This window comes from Sorex araneus, chromosome 3 (genome assembly GCF_027595985.1).
Source record: "Sorex araneus isolate mSorAra2 chromosome 3, mSorAra2.pri, whole genome shotgun sequence".
Lineage (NCBI taxonomy): Eukaryota > Metazoa > Chordata > Mammalia > Eulipotyphla > Soricidae > Sorex > Sorex araneus.
Genome location: NC_073304.1, coordinates 182,786,700 through 182,808,387, shown reverse-complemented (window position 1 = coordinate 182,808,387; position 21,688 = coordinate 182,786,700). Strand labels below are relative to the sequence as shown.

Below are 21,688 nucleotides of genomic sequence, written 5' to 3'. Positions count from 1 at the left end.
TTCCACTTATATTCGAAAAGGGGAAAAAAATATCATATGATGCCTCTCCTGAGGAAGTGGCCAACTTCTCCAGCAAGCCATTACAGTGTTAGAAGAAACTGAGCAGAAACAGTTTCAAAGATTTAAACCAACCTACTGTGTTGATGCATGATTAAGAACAAATTTCCTCTAAGGGATGATACTTTTTCCCAGCAGAGAGCAAGACCATGACATTCCATTTTTCATATTCTCACCGAGGAGGATTTTTACAGCTGTTGAAAAGCAGATTCTAAACAGGAAACAATGTCTGCTGCTCTGAAATAATCACCTAAGGTCAGTGCTATCAAGCACGAAGCCTGCATGGATGGATCCTGGTGCAGAGTTATGTCAGCTCTTTGCTATTAGAATATCAAAATGGGTTTTTTTATTTAAGTGCTTTGCAAACGGTTTCTCTACAGTACATTAAATATTCCTGTTCCTGAGCCCTTTCCACCCTATAAACTTATTCAGGTGCACAGAGGTAAACTACCAGTCGCAGAAACAGTGAAATCAAGAAAGGTGGAATGAGAAATAATGAGGTTTTAGTGTGAACATAAGTTTAGGACAGAAGGAAGGATTGAATTGTGAAAACTAACTGGGAAATATGTGATACTGAAAAATATAGCAAGTGTCTTGGATAGCATGCAAACCCCTCCCAAACAAGTGGTGCTTGCATCCGTTGTTTCCGTGGTCATGAGCATGGTGTTGGAGCTTTCAGCCCACGTTGCATGTGTGCAAGACTTTCCCGTCCGCTGTATCTCAGAAACGGTCCCTTTGCCCGTGAGTTGTGTCTGGCCAGAACAAAGGGCTCCACTGGTCCTCCATGCTTGGAGCTGGGTTTGTATGTTTTCATTCAGGTAGGAGCTGACCAATCCAGAACGATAGGTTTTCCTTTGGAAGGATGCTATTTCCTTTAGAAATAGCATCTTAGCGCTTTTAATAGAACTAGAAGATAATTCTTCAAATCTGTGCAGTTCCCATGCTTGAAGTAGCCACTGCCAAAGGCAGGCCCCAGGCTGAGCACCTTGAGGTGGGGGTTCCTCCTCATCTCAGAGTGCACTGGGTCTCCTGGTGACCTCAGTGCCCTCAGAACACACAGCTGCGACTCCCACTTTGGTTCCGTGTTGCCTCCTCTCTGTTGTTACTCAGCTGCAGGCGTGACTCCTGAGTTTGTCCAGCCCCTGTTGAGTCTCAGAAACACATGTGAACAAGGTTCCTCCCTGTGGAGCATGTGCCCCGCTAGGAAAGGGGGCTCTTCAGCAGCCTGGAGCCCTCAGTGCTGAGATGAGCTCTGATATACTGGCCTGATACCCCAGCACCTGCAGAGTTTCCTGAGCCCAGCCCTTGAGTGGCCGCTGTGCAGACAGGCTCCAGCTGCCCAAGGGAGGGGCTGCACTCAGGCATGGGATAGAAAGACAGAGTGGGCACAAGGCTGGTCAGTCAACGCTGCCGTGGCTGACCTTCCTGCATAGCCCACCTCTCAAGGAGGGGGTCGACAGGGGCAGACGGACAGGCAGAGGAGCTCCAGGCTGCTCATGGGCAACCAGGCAGAGAGGCGGTGGCCGGTTCCAGCCCCTTGCTCTGGCCATCACTGAGGGTCCCTCTGTCTGCCGGTGGCGTCATGATTCTTGCCATTTCCTGAGGACCACGGTCCCCTCCTAAGCCAAAGGCTCTCATCTGTAATTAGAGCAAACCACATCCCAAAGCTCGCCTCTGATTCATCTCAGGTTTGGTTCCCTCAAGCCAGCATCAACCTCCTGTGCTCGGTGCTCCGCAGTGTGGGGGCTACCCATGCCCTCTACAGCACCAAGGGCAGCAGCTGCCAGAGGAGTGGCCTTGGAGCCCTTCTCTGGGCCAATTCCCCAGGGACATTCCCACAGAAGGAAGAAGACCCAGTCCTGGCTTTCCGACAAGGTTTGCTTTCCAGTGCCAACCGTCCCCTGCTGTGACTGACACTGAGGTCCTGCCCCCTCATGTTTGCGTCAGAGTCCCAGGGAGGAACCTTACCCCCTCCCCGCCTGATTCCCAAGCAAGCTCATTAACGGTTCCTTCACTCCATTTTCAGATGCCTGCCTCCTCCAGTGCTCAGCCTCAGGAAAGTCTGAACCAGCTTATTCTTATTATCAGGTTAATGGTGTGGATCTGGAGTAGACCTAGGGCTGTGGAGACACCCCGGGGGCCAGAGCACGTGCCCTGCACAGCGGAAAGTTGGAACCTAGCCATGTGCAGAGGACCAGAGGCGCCAGGGCTGGGGCTCCCTGTGAGGCCTGGAAGGAGCAGCTCCAGTCATGTAGCCCAGCAGGGGAGAAGGTGGCTGCGGCCATGGCAGATGAGGTTTACTGTCCAGGGACTGGCTTCTGCTGGGCCACTGGCCCCAGGGGCTTCTCTTAGGGTTGTGGGAGCTGTGGACCTTGGCACTCTCTACCGTGGGGTCCGTGCACACAGCTTCCTGCCACACAGACTTGCGCCCTTTCTCACTGCACCCTCCCTGTCAGCCCCAGCGAGGACTTTGTGTCACGAGTTCTTGGAGAATTCGTAAATGGGACGTCAGTCTGACCTGATTGCCATGTGACAGCAATGGTGCTTATGACCAAGGCTGCAAAAAAGATTAGTGGGTGTAGTCAGGAGGCTGCCTCGTAAGGGGATGGGTCAGTCCTGGGAAACACCGTTCCCAGGAAACATGGGGAAATGAGGAAAGAGATTCCCCATGTGGAACTTATTTTGTGTAAAGATCTAAGCACATGAAACAAAGTGACAAGAGTTACTAAGTTCGAAATAATTATGTGTATAAGTAGATTATGGAAGTAACTTTCTTTGCCAAAGTATAACCAAAAAAATTTTATGTGTATGGAGGAAAGTGCTGCTTCATCACCTGAATCTAATCAACATCCATAACGTAGAAATTGTTCAAGAACTCTAAAATTTTTAATGAGGCACCTACTGCAGCATTTTAGTCATGTGCAAATGAATCATTGGAATTCCTCACTACTGGAAAAACAATGGTTCTGGGGCGAGTTCCACACCCCATGTGAGCAGAGTCTGTGGCAAGCAGTAAGGAGACATGTACCTTGTCTCCTTTGTACAATTTTTCTTGCTGAAATAACTCAGTGTGGCTCTTGACGCCCTGCCATGGCAGGTCCCCTTGCCTTTGCTGCCCTTTTCCAGCCGGTTCTTGCCCCAGACACTTAAAAGTCCACTGCTCTCCTGTCCACACAGGTCTGATCACAACCACTTCGAGGAAACTGGATCGAGAGCAGCAGGCAGAGCATTTTCTGGAGGTAAGTGCGGGAGGGGTGGGAGCTGGCTTTCAGTGAACTCTGACCTTCAGCCTGAACTTGCCTCATGGCGAGATGGCTCCTGGTCATCAGGTGGGATTCAAGATGCCGTGTGTCCTCTGAGTGGAGCAAGCAGATGTGTCCACGGCTCTACCTTGCTTGGGGGCCTGGCTGCACCACAGTGCGGCTCAGGAAGGAGTGGAAGGGCCATGAGAGGACAGTGCCTAGGCCAAGGGGCCTGCTGGTTCCCCGTGGCTTTCCCCTAGGCAGCAGAAGAAGAGAGGGCTGAGTTGATGCATGCCCGAAATGAAGCCGTAATGAAAATGTTGGTTCCGTATGCTTCTGCAACCATGAAATGTGCTCCCATAACTCACTGAGACAGAAGCAGCGGTGGAAACTCAGCAGTCTTCGGAGGGGAGAAACAGGTTGGACGTGGCTGTGCAGCACAATCTTTGTGTGCACATCAAGGTCCTCAGAGAGAAGACTGGAGTTAGCTGGCCAGCTGCAACAATGGTCCACAACTGTAGTACAATGTGGCTTAAGGCGTGGGGAAGCATGACAGTGCGCCTGCACCCCAGAGCATCCGCTGGTGCTATGACCTTCCCCCCACATGAGAGCCCTCACAGACGCTTGCTCATGTGTGCTCTCACACACCCTCATACTCACAGACACTTCACTACTCATTCTGTCGTGTGCTCACACACGCTCAAATCCTTACACAGATACTTCACTCTCACACTCACTTATGCACGCACTCACTCCTGCGCTCACACACCCTCATACTCACTCTTGCACTCTCACTCATATGAAACACAGTTATACACTCACCACACACACTCTCTCACCAACACTGCACATTCTCATTCTCACATGCACACTCACCCTCAAACCTCTCCTGATATCCCCCTGCAAATCCAGGTAGCAGTCATGATTGCTCTATGGAAGTTAGACGAGACGTTGGTGCCCAAGGCCCTGAAGTGGCTGGGCCAGGACCAGCTTGAAGCCTTGAGTCTGTTTTCCTCACTCCAAAATGTGACAACTAATAGTTTCTTTGTATACCTTAAAGGATTGCTGTTAGGATTAAGCCTTACATTTTATAGGAAGGTATTTTTAAAGTCCTAGCGCATTATACAGGATAAAGGATTATTCCTATTATCCTCACACAATGCTATGATCATCCTTTTAAAACATTGCTATCATCTCATAAAGATGAAAGGCTCCAGGCTGCCAAAAAATAATCACGGTAATCCTTTTTCAAAGCCCCACTAATGGCCACAGCATCCCTGGCCGGAATTGGCCATGTTTGCCAGGATCACTTCTTCCGGGCTCCTTCCTCACCCTCAGGGTCGAGTGCATGTGGCCAGCAGTTTATCCTGGCTCTGACTGCCCCTCCAGGATGGGTGCTGGACAGAGCGGATGTTTTCCGTGCTGGTGTTCTCCCGGAACCTGCCTCCTGCTGCACAGAGTCGGTGCGCCCACGCTGGCGGGTGCTCCTGCTCTTCGTCACCTGCCACACAGATGGCGCAGAGGGGAAGCAGCAACCCCGTCTGCACCAGGCCAGTGCTCAGTGACGTGTGTGTCGTCGTCTGCCTTACCCCTAACATGCTTTCTGGCATAATCTCCAAATTACACAATTCTTGGCCATTCTGGGTGTTTTTCCATCAGAGTTTCTGTGATCACTTGAGTGGCATTCTCTTCTTTCTGAGTAGACCATGGACGGGACTTCGCTTTTGATCAGCCTTGCAGAGTTGGAGTGCAGGGGACAGTGTGGAAGCGGACACGTGCGGGTGCTGGGCACCGAGCTCTCCCAGGGTCCCTCTGCAGCTCCTACTGGCCTTCCCATGCTTCCCTCCCAGGCCGTAGGAACCAGCCCTACAGACACACTTCCTCCTAACTGGCTCCCAGGAGGCCCCAAGGACTGTGCTGACTGGCTGTGGCCGCAGGCACTTTTCTCCTGGCCTCTGCCCCACATGAAGAAGGTTCTGAGCTCACTGGGGGTGGCTGCTGTGCCTTGGGGTCTCTGCAGCATCTGCCGCCACTGAGTCTCCAGGGGGTTGTCAGGACCAAGAGCACAGAGCCCTGTGGGAGACTTGCATGAACAGCGTGTGTGTCTGGTGAATTCTGACCGTGAACTCTGGGTGCCAAAGGGCTATTCCATGAAACCCCAGGCCTTCCTGACCCTGCTGTGTCCGTGAAAGGAAGGAGAGTCCTACTCCCTGTCCATAGCCCTGGGCAGGGGCTTGGAGGTGTCACAGCTGAGTGTGGCATGGACAGGAGCGTGTCCATAGGCCAGTACTCAGTTCTCACATCCTTCCTCGGGAAGGCGGCTGTGAAGCCTGGGCCCAGCCCAGCCCCTGATGCTTTTGCCCTTGTTCAGACCACATGGGCAGAAGCCTGTGAACTCTCCTGGGTGGGGAGCCAGCCCCGGCCTGCAATGTCCTCGTCCCCTGCCCTTGCTGGGTAGGGGTCACTCTTCCTCACTAGGGACTAGCAAAGAGCACAGGAGGGGCTGCTGCCACCCACAAACACCATGGAGAGTAACATAGTTGGACAGGAAGTGCCCGTGGCTGGTGATGGCTGTGTCAGCACCGTGCCCCATCCTGCACCCCTCCCACCCAGAGGATCCAGTGCAGCCCCTGGGAAACAAGCCATCCTCACGAGTCTGCGAGCCCTCTGCACCCTTGCACCCTGCTCCCCTGCTTTACTTCTACTGCTCACGTGCTCCACTATACCCCTCCCCTCTGCTCCCCTGCTCCATGGCATCCTTAACCCCTGCACCCCTGCCTCCCTGCTCCCTGCACCCCTGCTCCCCTGCATCCCTGCCCCTCTGTACCCCTACCCCCTGCTCCCCTGCACCCCTACTATTCTGTGCCCCTGCACCCTCCTCTGCTCCCACTCTCATCTGCACCCCTACTTCTTTTTACCCCTGCTCCTTGTATCCATGTTCTCTCCACCCCACCCCTCTGTACCCCTGCTCCCCTGCTCTGACCTAGCAGTTCCCCTGGGCCTGCATTTGTCCTCTGAACTGTGCTTCAGGCTTCCTAGCACCTGTTAACATGGCAGTTTTGAGTCACTTTTGGTGCCCAGGCTTTCAGGACTGGGAAGTCACAGAGATCCCGTTTGCAGGCTGGGAAAGAGCCCTCGGGAGCAGTGCAGAGGGTTGTGGTTGGGAGTGTCCCCAGCATGATGCTCCTCCTGGGACTGGCAGCCAACAGTGTGTGTTGCTGTGTCTGCTTGGTCCACTGAGCGGCCCTGCGCTCACCAGAGCACACTCACTGCCCTGGGAAGCCAACGGCCCAGGACTGTGCTTCCCCCGCCTCCAGTCCACTGCCTGCTGTGGGCCCATTTTGCCTCCTCTGGCTTCAAGCGCGCATTGATGACTTTCATGGGCTTGTCTCCAGGCATGTTCTTCTCTGCTAAAAGGACAATAAAGAGTCACAGGCCTGTTTCTACCCACAAAGCATCCAGACTGTCATCATTTAATCCCAAGAGAAATAGGAGTTTCTTGCATTTGTTCCTCTTTCTGCAGTCTTGGAAAATGTGGCAGGACCAGTGGCCCTCAGTGACAGTGCTTTGTCGTGCAGGCTTCGAGGACACAGTGGGGGCATCTGTTCCCTGAACAGCGCAGAGCCCCGTCTCACATCCAAGCTTCTTACCCGTGTCCTGACCACACCTGTCTGCTTGGCTTTTCTTCCTTGTTTACCAAATGCTCATTGTGGACTGGCACTGGGCAGGTGCCAAAGTTCTCTTACTGGAGATAGTTTGTTCTAAACAGCGGACTGGTAGGCAGGCGAATGAGAAGCTGGCACTGTGTGTGTGTGTGTGTGTGTGTGTGTGTGTGTGTGAGTGCATGCACGCATGTGTGTTTGTATGTATATGTGTGTATGTGTGTGCACGCTTGTGGGGGGGAGGTGGCTGTGATGGTGAGGAGCTGGTAGAGGGATCCTTTCAACATATAAAAAGAGGCTGCTCCCCTCTGTGCAGTGTACAGGGCAGTAACCCCATGTTGGGGATAGGGCAGTGACCTCATATTGGGAACAGAGCAGCAATCCTGTGGAGGGCAGAAGATGGCCCTCGTGTGCACCGTGCAGAGAGGTGTGGAGTGTGCTCGCCTTTGTGGGGTGTGTGTGTTTACGGGCAGCTTCTGTGGGCCTGTCGGTCTGTGTGGGAATGAGCTCACAGGTAAGAAGCTCAGCTGTGCAGGGCTTCAAGTCCGGCCATCATGGGTCGGTCACACAGGCTGTCATGTTTGAAAGTGGCACCACCGTGCCTTGCCCTAGAGGGTTCCTCCGGATGGGCAGTCATCAACATGAGTCCCTTCCTTCCTCTTCAGAAGCGTGCATGTTTCAGTAATTTATTGTCTTCCATCTGCCAGCATCCGTTTAATGGAACAGCTCCTTCTCCTTTGAGAGGCTGCTGGCAGGGTCAGTGGGCCCCTGGCCATGCTGTGACAGAAGTCCTGGGTCTTCCCTGGGGGTTTCTCTGATTCCCTGAGTCTGGGCCTGAGGTGGAGACCAAGGAGTCCTGCTCCGAGATGCAGCTGTGGTGCTCTGGGGACTCCAGTCACAGCCCTGCGGACCCATGTCATGGGAGCAAGAAGTGTGTTTAAAATTCGCTCTGACTGTTCACAATAGCCAAAATATGGAAACAACCTGAGTGCTCTAAAACAGATGACTGGTTAAGAAACTTTGGTACATCTACACAATGGAATACTATGCAGCTTTTAGGAGAGATGAAGTCATGAAATTTGCTTATAAATGGATAAACATGGAGAGTATCATGCAAAGTGAAATGAGTCAGAAAGAGAGGGACAGACACAGAGGGACTACACTCATTTGTGGAGTGTAGGGTAGCATCACATGAGGCTGACACCCAAGGACAGTAGATACAAGGGCCAGGGGGATTGCCCCATAGCTGGAAGACTGCTTCATGAGTGGAGGGGAGAAGGCAGATGGAATAGAGAAGGGATCACTAAGAAAATGATGGCTGGAGGAACCAGTTGGGATGGGATATACATGCCAAAAGTAGATAATGGACCAAACATGATGACCTCTCAATGTCTGTGTTGCAAGCTATAATGCCCAAAAGTCGAGAGATAATATGGGGAATATTGTCTGCCATAGAGGGAGGGAGAGGGTGAGAAAGGGGGGGTATACCCAGGATATTGGTGGTGGGGAATATGCACTGGTGGAGGGATAGGTGTTTGATCATTGTGAGATTGTAACCAAACATGAAAGCTTGTAACTATCTCACAGTGATTCAATAAAATTTAAAAAAATAAAAAAATAATAAAACTCGCTCTGGGCATTTGTGGCATTAGTAAATGTCAGTGCCGTGATAAATGTTACTTCACCTCACCACCAAAGTGCCCAAGACGACCCTACCCCCATGCCATCTCTAAGATTGGAGTCCCTTAAGCAAGAGATTGAGATATAACAAAAATGAGCTCTCTCTGGGACTCAGTTCATGTCTCGCTCTTCTGTCAAAACCCAGGTTGCCAAGACAAGCTGCTTGCTGCCTTCCTGAGTGTTCCCACAGTGCCGTGAGCCAGGGTCCCATCACGCAAGCCTGGGTGTGGTGCCCTTGGTCCTTGACACACTAACTCTCCTCCAGACCTCCCCAGAAAGCTGCGGGATGAGCTCCCCAAGATTCCTGGTCCTGCCTTTGGTGATGGTCAGCAGCAGGATGGAGGGTGGGAATTAGGGAATGTGCTTATACCCCCAGCATCTAGAGTAACACACAGGAGGCCCACAATCAGTGCTGACTGCACCTGTCAAAGGTAGATGCCTGAGAAGAGGGTCTCGGGACCCCAGGAAGGGATGAGATAACTCAGCCAGTACAGAAGTTATCTGCCTGCCTCAGAGCAGTTCTTAAATCACATTGGCCCACCTGAAGTCCATCATCCTCCAGAGATCATAAATCCGTAGTTCAGAAGGGAAGTCGTGGGTTTTTCATGAGCTGCCCTGTTAGAATTCCTGGCATGCCACTCCACAGTTAATGATGTCGATAAATCTTGGAATTGGGTATGGGGCTAAGTGAACTGCTAATGTACACGTTGCCTTTAGTAATTGAGATTTAAATCTACATTTTACATGCAACTTTTTAAACAATATAGAAAAGCTCAGTATTTTCAAACTTTGTGTAAGCATCACTCACGATCCTCCCACAAAGCTTCCCGAGATGCCACAGCCCCAGAGCCAGCTCAACCATGGCCAGGAGAGCAGGCCCGTGTGTCTGCACTGAGAACTTCCTGCCCACTTCAGACAAGACTGTAAAGCAGTGCGTGGCGTCTCATGGAGAACAGCATGATGGAACTTCTCCCAGGTGGCCTGGAAACAGCTTCTCTGCCACAGAGGACCAGCTGGGTAGTCTCCACACTGCTTTGCCCCCATGCACAAGACAGCCCGAGGCATGTCTGCCTGGCACAGGAACTTGCACATCTTCTGTGATCCTTGGCACTACGTGGCCTGGCAGTAGGGAGCCAGAACCGCACAGGCAGACTTCTCTGGTGTGGGCCTTCCAGCTGCACTTGATTGCTCTCAGCCAGAGAACACGAGGGGATTCCATGCCGTGCTTTTACAGTAGGAGAGTCATTCTGTCAGCCGCAGCCGGGAAATTCTGGTTCCACTGCAGGAGAAAGCCGCACAGGTCTCGCCGAGCACAGCAGGGTTGGAGAAGGAAGCTGTGCACATGCACTAGGCACTCTGCCTCCTTCCCTGAGGTCAATGGTCTGCTGCCCCTTGGAAGAATGTCAGTGTGGAAGGAAGAAGGACTCAGGCCATGCGCCACAGTCAAGAGGGGAAAATAAATCTATTTCAGCACTCTTCAAATTTTGGTGTCTAAAGATAGGATCCTTAAAACATGATTAGTTCTAAGTATAGGCTAATTGGAAACATGACATACTAGAAGCTATGTGTGATACAAGTTCCTGTTTTAAATAGAAGAGACAGAAGCAAAAGGAATAATGGGTGAACCTCCTAATTCCCACTGCTGTTCAGTGATGAGCACCTTCATATTTTCAAATATAGACTTCCTTGTTTTGCATACGCTCATGTATTAACATATACTGCTGCCGTGAGTTGTATTTGGGAGATTGAGAGCACACTATACAGTAATCCCATGCTTACCCATTTGCTGTGGGTGTTTTTCTACCTTAAGCTCACACTCACTGCCATATTTAGGCATGTGAGAATCATTGCACCATAGCAGAGTGACTTGGGACACCATTCCTCCACCAGAGGCCAGGACACTTGCCACCATGTGATTTGGCCCGGGCAGACTCTCACTCCCCCACCCTCCCTCCTGCTCGAGCTGAAGGACAGACTTGCCCAGGGCAGAGTGCCAGCTGGAGCTACCCCAGAGCAAGGCAGCCTCTCACAGATGAGCACATGCTCCTTGGGTCTGCAGGCCTCCCTCTAGAGTGCTCAGTTACTCAGAGACCTGCAGGCCTCTCCCTAGAGTGCCCCGTTACTCAGAGAAAGCGTGTGTCATGGAAGAAAAGGTGTGCGCAGATATCTGGGGGGCACAGAGGAGACTTTCATGATCTCTTTAGTCACATTTAGTCATGCACTATATCAGTTACATTAGAGATCCAGTCTTGACCTCCAGTTTGCCCCTGAGCCATCTTGTCAGTCAAGGCAGAATCACCCATCACCAAAGTGCCCGCAAATCCCACAGTCATAGCTTCTCAGCACCAACATTCCTTACAAGCCAGGGACTAAGCAGTGGACTATTTAAATCCCAGCTCAGAGATGTGGGCCAGCATTGGCCATATGTGGGCAAGCATGCAACCCTGGGTCTGGCACAGCTGTCTGCTCTCTCTCCTGGAGAAAGTCCAACCCAAGATCCAACCCAAGACTGATGAGCCACGATTCTTCAAGGCAGTGCGAGTTCTTCAGCAAATCTCAGCAGACCCACACGATGTGAGCGGACTCCGAGTAGCCCTCCTCCCCCACACCACATCGGTCCCATCTGGAACTGCACAGAATTAACTTGGGTGCTCTGGAGCTGCCTGCCAAGAACACGTTCTCCTCTTCCTCCCCAAACCCTCTCCAGCTGCTGGGGTGCAAGGCAGGAAGGCCAGTCTCCTCACCTAAGCCACTCACACAGGGACACCAACGGTCATTCTCAAGTGTAAGTCTCGCTTGAGGCTATAGAACAAGGTCTCTCATGGCTGTATCTCTCTTCCACACTCACAGCATACACCTGGGAGGGTCCAGGCATGTCTGGACCAGAAGAGAGTGGAGAAGTGTTCTTGCCCACTTCTCTTCATTGTGGTGAAGGGGAGCAGAAAGGAATCCAACTTTGATGACAGTTCTGCTTGGGGCCCACTGTGTGTGTCTGTGCCCAGGGACATAAAAGGTGATTTTCGGCATCTGACAGGTACCGCTGTCCAACCAGCTCTGGGAAGCTCAACTCTGGGGTGAGGCCATGTTTCTGAGTTATTAGTCTCTATGTTTTCACTCCCCGTGCCCTCCAGGGCAGCTCACTTGACCATGGACTCTGGTGCTTTGGAAACTGTGTGTTCCTGGAGAGGTGCCTTCCCAAAGGCCAGACACAGCGTCAGAGGCTGACATCACACCCGCCTGCCCTTCACACGGCACTTCCCAGGGGCTTGGGTGCAGGTCAGAGCTGGAGGAGCCTGCCGCTCTGTCGTCTCCACGGCGGGCACATTCCCGGGGCATCTGGATGCTCTGCCATTCAGCTGCCAGCTTGAGAAATCACTTAGCAGTTACTTTCAAAGTTGTCAGAACACTAAACTCGACAACGACAGCTTATAACCCATTTTCTCGGAAGCGCTCGCACTTTCTGCCTCACCACACTGCTGGCTTGGCCACTGCAGCACTGTGGGAGTCCCTCGTGTCTCTCTTCTTCACGCTCATGCTTCTCCACTTCCACAGGACATTCCGCCCGCACCTTAGCTCTTTGTGCTCTCACTTTCAAAGTCTGTATTCTTTACTTTCAGGCTGTTTAAATCCTTTTGACATGCAAATGTGTATGTTTTTTTCCAGAAAATTGAAGAGAGTTGAAAACAATCTTACTAACTTTAAAAATACTTATTTCCTCAGTTGAACAAAAAATATACTGGTATGTACACACACATATACATATAATACATATACACATACATAATATACATGTAATAAAATATTTCACAGCAGATTTATTTCCCAGAAAACTCTATGTCATTCCCTGTTGCAGAGGTAAAGTTCTGCAGTTTAATGTCTGTAGTGTTCTTATGGTAATTTGAAATTGGAAGACACAGACACATTCCTAATGTAACTGTAGAAAACCAACCACTTTCAGAGCAGACAAAAGCATAGAGAACCTTGAGGATACTTTTGAAAAGAGACTTTCTAACCAGTCTAGCTACCCTGTCTGCTCCTGGAGCAGATGAATGGGAGGGTCTCAAGACAATTGCTATTGCTCTTCTGTGAGGCTGCTCGCATTATCTGTCTCCACAGCACTTAGCACCCTGTTGAACCCAATCAATATGCAGTGGTGATAATATTATTGCTCAGAATTCATTTAGCACTCTCACATCCTCTGAGCCGAACAGTGCTCTGCCCATAGGTGCAGGGAATTTTAATTTAACGCTCATTCTGAGGTTTGCAAGTATAAAGACCCATGAGGGAATCACACACACCCCCATTCACAGGCAGGACATTTTGGGAGCAAAGTCAATGGGTTGTCCAAGAATTCATGAAAAAAGCAGAGAAACTTTGCTCCCCATATGAATACAAGGGGGCTCGGTGTATTGTTTTGCCCAGTCTCTGCCCTCCACCCCATCCACATCGGGATCTCCCAGTACTCAAAAGAGAGAGAAATGGAGAAGCTTCTGGTAGAGTTATTTTTAATTATATAGCTCTGGCTGGCCTCAGACCATTTTCATGGTCGGAGTTGAAGCAGGTTTATTAGGACAATAGGATTTGTTCCATCACCCAGTTCTGCTGTCACTGGACTTTTGACTGTATGTTTTTCCTGTGGGACTGCATTTTCTTTTGGTTTAATAAAAACTATCTATGAGTAGTTTGATGCCAGTATATCCACATTACCTAATACAGTACGGTAATCTAAAAGATAGTCAACAGTTCCATTGTCTAAATCATCTATGAAGGGAAACTCAACTGTTTGAGAAACTTTGGTTATTATTTTCATTCTCAAAGGAAATGTTGAGATCACCTAGGAAAGTCCTTACCATTGTCCTCTCACTGGAACTGCAGGGCAATCGGAGGGTCTCAGTCAGGCAGGTCATACCAAATTTCCACTCTCTTCGTGCACAGGAGTTGACTCTGCTGAATTTCCATTTGGTGTGCAGTCACACTAGGTCTGTAAAAGTAAAGTTCGTGCTTTTGTTGGAAATTCTTTATTGACTGAAGTGCAGTGATTATCTGAGCCTTTTGTCGGGAGGGTCTGTAAAAGGCACACTCTGGGGGTGCCCTAGTGAGGCCTGCTTGGAACCAGAGTGCTGAGCCAGGGATTCTCATTTCCATGGCCAGGTTGGGGACAGTGCTGATAGCTGGCTTTAGGGATCTGGCACTTCTTACCAGGGCACTGCTCCCTGCTAGCGGCCCCTCAGCCCTCTTGAGCCCCCTCCACACTACCCGAGGCCTTAGACTTCCCTCAGATCTGGGAGGGAGCTGCTGCTGTTCCACCATGCCCTCGGGCCCCGAGAGTCCCTTGCTGCCCTTCCCCGCGTGTCCCACAGAGAGAGTAGTCTGGCCCCTGTCTCGCCTCTGTCTCGCCCTGGTCTGTCTGTGTTCTGCACCCGCAGGCGCATGAAGGTGTTCCCATCAGATGCTGGCAGAGTTTCAGGGAGCATATCGATTTACAAATGTGAAGACCTTTTCTTTCTCCTTTGCCGCAACCCCAGGCTAATGCTTTTACACAAATATTCAGCACTCCTGTTGTGGTTCCAGCAGAACAGAGACAAAAACTTATATATATATATATATATATATATATATATATACATATATATATATATATATATATATATATATATATCTCCACCCTTAACTGGTCATTTTTTAATTTTAAAAAATTATGTACAGTTGCCATAAGATCCTGCTATCTCAAATGTTGTCACCTCACAGATTTTCTCCAGTACCTACTCTAAGGCCTCTTATTGGACGGAGTTGGTCGAACAGCTTTGGCAAGCCCTAGGGCCTCTGCCAGAGTCTCTCTGTCCTTTTCCACGGGCAGCAATTTAAGGGTGTTGGCCTTCTCAAAAATTTTGAATCACGGGTTGTGAGATTTTCTAATCATATCTTTAAAATTCAGAAAAGTATATATTATAGTCAACAACCACAATTTCAGGATGACACCTACTTTCCATATAATACTTATCAGAAATATGATGTGCTGAGAAAGCATTGCGAACAGCCATGCTGATAAGAAATGAAGTGATTTTGCTTACCTGTGGCTGGAAGTATACATTTTAAGCTGACATACAAATCCTTGGGCACTTTCGCAAAGAATGATTCCAAGTACATAAAACTGGCAATGTTTCAATGTTTTAATGACATTCAAAACGTGGCAGGTACTCTGGTGCCAAAAGCAAGCCCAGCCATGGTCTGTGGTGACTACACAAGGAGAAGCCGGAAGCATCAGGAAAGGCTGGCAAGGGTCCCTGGTCTCAAGCACAAAATGGTCAGAGCCTAACATGATGCCGAGGGCGTCTGTTGCAACTCCAGAAACTGGGACTCTCTAAACCGTCCTTTCTGCTGGTGGCCTGAGGCTGGACTAGAAGCTGGGAGTGGCAGAAGACACAGTCAACCTGGACAGGAAGGACTGAGGCCGGCCAGTGCCTGCCGCCTCTTCAAGCTCCATCTGATACTCTTCCACTTCCAGAGGAGGCAGATGTTCCCACCACACCGCTCCTACGAACCACAGAATGAACCAACCAAATGAACCACAGAATCAACCAGAATGGACCACAGTCACCTCGAGGTTTCAGCTGCCGGTCCCCGGGCCTGTGGGATGAGAGCCACAGATTGAAGCTGCCTGAGAACCTCCCAGAGCCCTTCAGCCACAAGGCGGAATATGATCCATTCCATTTGTAAATAGTTACAGGGAGAAAATGCTTTGGTAAATTTAGCACATTGATTTTTGGTAAATTAGCTTTAGCAACTGATCCTTCTATATATTGTGTATTTCAGCATATCGATTTTGTTTTAACCGTTTGTCTTTCTCGGACACCTGGTGCCCTCAGAGAACAAAGTGGATAATCAACTACTTTAAAAAAAAAAAAAAGCATGCATACTGAATTCTAGCAGTGACTGTCTGAAGTTGGAGTGCCGTGACAGCCAGGAGCAGCATCGCCCCAGAACTCTTGAAATTGGGCTAAAGGCAGAGCAGACCCGGAATCCGACTCCAAGGAAGATCTCTGTACTGCAGGTGCCCCTGTGGAGGCCTGCCAACTGGTACATGGTCCTTTTCTGGTTTGTGACTGGAAAGTCTGAAAGTCTGTAGAGCAGACACCACCGTGGAGCAGCTTCTTCCCCGCCTTTTTCTGCATGGCCCGTTCTGTTAGGCATGAGGTGGCTCTTGAAGGTGAACACTGGCCTCCCAGCATCTGCACTTCTCACCAGCCCTCCCTGCTGGTGGTGAGGTGGGGGGAGGCTCCCCATCATTCCCACTCTTTCTCCTCTCTGTCCTTTCCTTCTCATTCCTGTCCCTCTGCCACACCGACTCTCTGCTGGCCAGAGGTGGTGCCTTGTCCCCGCAGAAGCGCCCACCCCACACTCAGCTTCACATGTGCTGGCCTCGGAAAGAGCTTCCCTGTTCTTCTTGTTCCAGAACTGCTGCTCCTGGTCACGGGCTTCAGTACAACCACCAGAGTCTGGCCCGAGATCAGCTGGACTTCTCCATGACCGGTACTGGGAGATGAGGCCCATGTCATTAATCCTGAATATTTAGAGCATATTTAACACAACACAGACCAGTGGTCAGACTCTGAACAATATGCACAGTGAAGCTGTGGACAGTTCTCCGTACATTGAATGTGTAAATCACACAAATGTATAAATATAAGCAGCCATCTCAGAACAATCAAGTCAGGAGGTGCATGCCAGGAAGCAGATGTCCTCAAATTTAGCAATCTGTCTGTGAACGCCAGAGGCTTTGGTCTGCCCAGGGACAGTCCTGAGTCAAGTGTGGAGAATTGTTGTCATCATAGTGGTCATGGGGTGATAGGACATTGAGGGTGGAGGCCAGGCCTTCTCCTGACCCTTCAGATACACAGGACACCCCCATGGGGGAAGATATGCAGCCTCATCTGTGCTGTCTGGGCACGGATGGGCCTTGCACTCGGCTCCCAGGTGCCCTAAGCCAGGCCCAGGCTGCTTCTATGCCAGAAGCTTGACCACTCATGCCTTGGGTCAGGCTGGCAGCTTGGCTGGTCAAAGTGACTTAGGGCTTCCCTGAAGCAGAGGGAAGGCACTGGGGTCGCAGCAAGCTGCTCCCTTCTCTGGGGCCCCGTCAGATCTCCAGCAGAACAGAAGTTGGGGGCTGGGGGTTGGCTGGTTGGCTGGTGGCTTTGGTCTTTGTGGAGGGGAGGGATCACACCCAGCAGTGTCCAGGGCCTGTTTGTGGCTCTGTGCTCAGGAGTGACCCTGGTAGTGCGTGGGGGACCATATGTGACGCTGGTCACTAAACCAGTTACAGCTGCAGGCAAGACCAGTGCTTCATCCCTGTGCTTTTTCTGCAGCTCCAGTTTTGGTTTTTGCTTTAATAATTAAGGGTGGTGTTCTTGATCTCCTAAGTGAGTTAAATTATAAATAGCCAGGGTGGGGGGGCAGCAGTGCATTTATTATTGGAACTTGAAAAGATGTTTACCAGTAGGCAAGAAGAAAGAAGACTGCTTGTCTGTTCCAGAAAGGGTGGGCTAGCCCAGGGATCTGTCAGAAATGCTGCAGATGTAGGCAGCAAAAGGTCGATTTGGCACCACTGAGATTCTGGCAATACAGCTCTGAACCCTGTCGAGAGGACGATGGCGACTGGACACAGCTGCGTAAAGGCATCAGTCAAGGGTTCGGGCGGTGGCAGCTGATCAAACACCAGGCCTAGGAGTTCTGGGGTGAGGGCCTTTTCACAGGTCCCCTGACACAGAGACCTTCTCTATGCCCTTCACACTCTCCCGCCTGTGCCGAAGGTGGAGATAGACATCCTCATGCCACTGCCCTTGAAATGTTCGTGTGACACATGGGGAGTCACATTCACACCTTTCTGTCCCGGGGGCTGGTCTTAACCACTTTCCTGTAGGTCAGGCAGAAGTGCATCTCTGGCTAAATAGGCATCCAGGGGGAGGGGGTCTCCAGGGGAAGTATTTCTCACTAGCTTAGCATCTTCTGCATCAGAGGATCCCTGAGGTCACTGTCAGGAAAACTACCCTCTATAGCCTTGTGCTCACAAAACTACAGCCAGAGACACACTGAAGCTGAACTCCCTGTGTATGCTGGACTGACAGACATGGGCCTTTGTGAGGTATAAGTGCCAGGAGGAGGGAGGGAGGGACTAGGACAGAAAGTCAGGAGAGCCATTAGTGCTATTTCCATGAAACATTTGCAGTTTCAAAGGAAAAGTGATGAACGCCATTGCCAAGGGTCCAGGGTAGGACTCAACCAGTGGAGCATGTGCCTGGTATGCGCCAAGTATTGAGCTTGATCCCTAGCACTGTGTGGCCCCCAAGTACCCCTGGGTATAGTCTGGCAGCCCCCAAGGACCACCAAGCCTAAGCATGGAAGCATCAGGTTCACACACTGGGAGTTCAACGTGGACCTCCAAAATTCTAGGTCTTTTGTTAAATGCGTAAAGGCACATGGCCTAGTATGAAAGCAAGTTTGTGAAGAAAACATCCCCTACAGTAGGGCTCTGTAGTGGTCCCTTCCATCTGCTTCTGGACTCTCAGCTGTCACATTCACATCCCCCAGTGCTGCAAAAAGGAGCCCCTTGCTCCATCCCTTGTGGGCAGCCTTCTGTCACACTGAAAGGGCAAGGCAGTGATTTGCCATGCATCAGTGTTTCCCTGAGAACCAATGATGGTAGATACCATTCTAGGTACTAATGGCCATATGTGTGCTCTGCATTGAAGATACTTTAATACATACTAGAACATTGCTAAAAGGGAAGGTCTCAAATAATCTGAGACTGGCTATTTGAGACCTAGAGAAATAATCATGTGCAGTAATGGGGGTATGGAAGGTCATCTTTGTGAGGTTTTGGGGGCATCCTATAAGTGACGGAGGGTCATCCTTGTGAGGTGTTGGGGGATTCCTCCATATGACTGATAGAGAGTCATCCATTGAGGTATTGGTGGGGGGTCCTCCACGTGACTGATGGAAGTTCATTCATGTGAGTTGTTGGTCATTTATATGAGGTATTGGTTGGTCGTTCTTGTGAGGTGTTGGTTGGTCATTCATGTGAGGTGTTATTGGCCGTCCATGTGAGGTGTTGATTGGGAGATCACCCGTGTGGGTGACGGAGGGTTGTCCTGGGGAGGTGTTGAGGGATCATCCACATGACTGATGGACAGTTGTCCATGTGAGTTGTTGTTTGTCAGAAGCTCTGTTAATGGGATAATGAACAATGTTTGTTTCCAACCCAGAGGATATCTGCCTGATTTATTAGCAATCTAAGATCCTTTTACTGACTCCAAATTAAAGTAACACACTGTAACAAAATCAGAATGACTCCCTAGAAGTTGTAAAACAAAGCATGTGGGGAATCTCTTCCCTCCGTGTATAGTCTTAGGAAACCAGAAGGAACTATCTTTAGTCTCACATTTACTGACTAGCAGGTGCAACTGCAGGGCCTCTGCCTGTGCCCCCAAGGCTGTACAAACTAGTTCGCAGCAGGTCTGGGAGAGGACGCAAAAGGGCAAGCCCAGGCCCTGCCATGCTGTGGGGCACCTTCCGGACTCCTGAGCACTGGGCTGAGAATTAAGGAGTAAGAGGACTCTGTGTTCGGGAACTCTGGGCAGACTGTGGGCACACCACACAGGAAGACCAAGCCCATGTCCAGTGCCCATCATGCCCAGGCTCTGCCACTTCACACCGCGGCCCTGCTGTGTGTTCAGGTCGAGTTCCAAAGCTACACTTAGGCTTGCCTTGAGGCTTTCCTCCTGGAAACGGCAGGAAGCTCTTGCTCTCCCAGCCACCACATACACACACACACACACACACACACACACACACACACACACACACACACACACACACACACACACACGCCAGTTTCTGGGCCTCCCGGAGGGTCATTCTTTGAGTCTCCACCTGTGCAGAGGAGATAAAGTTGTTTTCCTCCTCTCTGCTCCCTTGGGAGGATTAAGTATTTAACATTTGTGAAATGTTTTAAAGATAAAAAAGAAACATTAAAAGTCAACTTAACCTCTACTCTAAGCATGTCTTTTGTTTTTCTGAGTCTAAAAAGCATCTAAACAAAAGCCTCTGTGATGATGAGAAAGCGTGTCTATATACATATTTACACCTGCCCATACACTACAAACACGTAGCTACATGTATGTATATGTGTGTGACAGGCTGTCTATACATGCATATCTAATGGCAGCACAGGGTCACTGCCAGAGCCATTCAGCGCGGCTATTTGTAATTCAGCTTTTGGGTGTTTTTTCCCTCTTTTTTTTTTTTTTTTTGGTAACATGCTACTTTCTCCAGCTTGTTTTAATGTGAGAAACATGTTCCATGAAGGACATGAAATGTGTGTGTGTTAATCTCGATGTCACGGGTAAGGCTATCAGTGTTACAGGTCTGAAGTCGTGAGTGGGCTCTCGCCTGTGTTGGATGCACCGCAACCACAGCCAAGCTGGAGGGTGGATATGACGGGTGGTGCAGACCCCAGTGTGTCCCTCACTGCGCAGTGACTGGAACTATGGACAGGAGAGACAAAGGCTGTCCTCTTGGACCCACGTCTCACAGCACTGCGTCAGGGCCAGGCCCCGGGACTCACTATACAGCTGGACCCTGGGAAAGAGCCTCCTCTGCCATGGGGACTCACTGCAGGTGCTCTGCCACCCCGCTGGGTGTGCCTGAAGGGGTCATCTTTGCTCCGTCCCCTTCTCTCTCAGTCCCAGAACCCAGGTAGTGAGTGCCCTCTGCCTCTCTGCCTCCCGAGAGGTGGCACGGGCTGTGGGGGTGCACATGACCCGCTCCAGGGCAGCTCTCGGCTTCTCCTGCTCCCTCCTGCCTCTGGCACAGTGGTCTGGGCGAGCCAGGGGCACGGGCGAGGAGCAGAGCCACCCCCCTCACATGCCTCTCATTGTCCACATGCAGGTGACAGTGGCAGATGGTGGCCCTACTCCGAAGCAGTCGACCGTCTGGGTGCTGGTCCAGGTCCTCGATGAGAACGACAACAAGCCGCAGTTCCCGGAGAAGGTCTACCAGATCAAACTGCCTGAGCGGGACCGGAAGAAGAGAGGTGAACCTATTTACAGGGCTTTCGCCTTTGACCGTGATGAGGGCCCCAACGCCGAGATCTCCTACAGCATCGTGGACGGCAATGAAGATGGGAAATTCTTTATTGACCCCAAGACCGGCCTGGTTTCCTCCAGAAAGCAGTTCACAGCAGGCAGCTATGACATCCTCACGGTGAGAGCCCAGCAGAGGGACGCTCCTGCCCACACATTCCTTTGGTGACTCTTGGGAGAAGGAGGTGGCAATGTGGAGGTCGCGTGGTGGACCGCCGGGGCCCCTCCTGCCTGTCCTTCCCTGCAGGCGGTGCGTGGTCAGCAGCCTGCCTGCATAGGCTCAGCTTGCTGCCCCAGGCCCTGTGAAGTGGCCAGAGCAGGGAGCCAGCAGGGCTGTCCTGCTGCCACTACACTAGTGGCATCCCCAGGGAATCCCAAGGGAACTCGCTGGTGGGACAGCAGTGAGCTAGAATGTAAGCCAAGCTGTGCATGTGAGATGGCAGCCACTGCAGGGTCCTGCCCAAAGTGAGGGAGGCTGGAACCCAGACCCCGGTCACTGCCCTCCAGGGGCATAGCTCCAGGCCCCAGTGACCGGCCCCTCTGTCCTCAGTCTCCTCTGTGGCCCCTGGGACATGTGGCAGCCCTCACGGGCTGGGCTCGAAAGCCACCAGAACATGCCAGAGAAGCGAGTCCAAGGACCCCGGCCTGCCTCTGCTGGAACTGCACAGCCATGTTCGGGGTCTCAGGGGGCCTGGGGCACAGACAGCCGGACCTCAGGTGCAGGAAAGCCACACTCCACCCCAGCCTCTACACTGCTGCCCAAGGACAGGGCAGAGGTCAGGCCTGGGTAGAGGCCCTGACCTGGCACCGCTCCTGCATCTGCTCTCTCCTGGGCACCCTACCCAGTGGCTGGACTCACCCTGACTCAACCTCCACCCCCACCTGCCACCCGCCTCTCACTGGCACGATG

General features: G+C 51.2%; 1 protein-coding gene across 8 annotated transcripts in view; it reads left to right on the top strand.

Annotated features, from left to right (window-relative positions):
• Positions 1-21,688, top strand: part of FAT3 (FAT atypical cadherin 3) — a 267,114-nt gene that overhangs the window by 186,761 nt on the left and 58,665 nt on the right. For all 8 annotated transcript variants that reach the window (XM_055133235.1, XM_055133233.1, XM_055133234.1 and 5 more), the window contains exons 4-5: positions 3,235-3,296; positions 20,585-20,899. In XM_055133235.1, the coding sequence (XP_054989210.1) occupies positions 3,235-3,296; positions 20,585-20,899 (377 nt within the window). The remainder of the gene's footprint in view (positions 1-3,234; positions 3,297-20,584; positions 20,900-21,688) is intronic.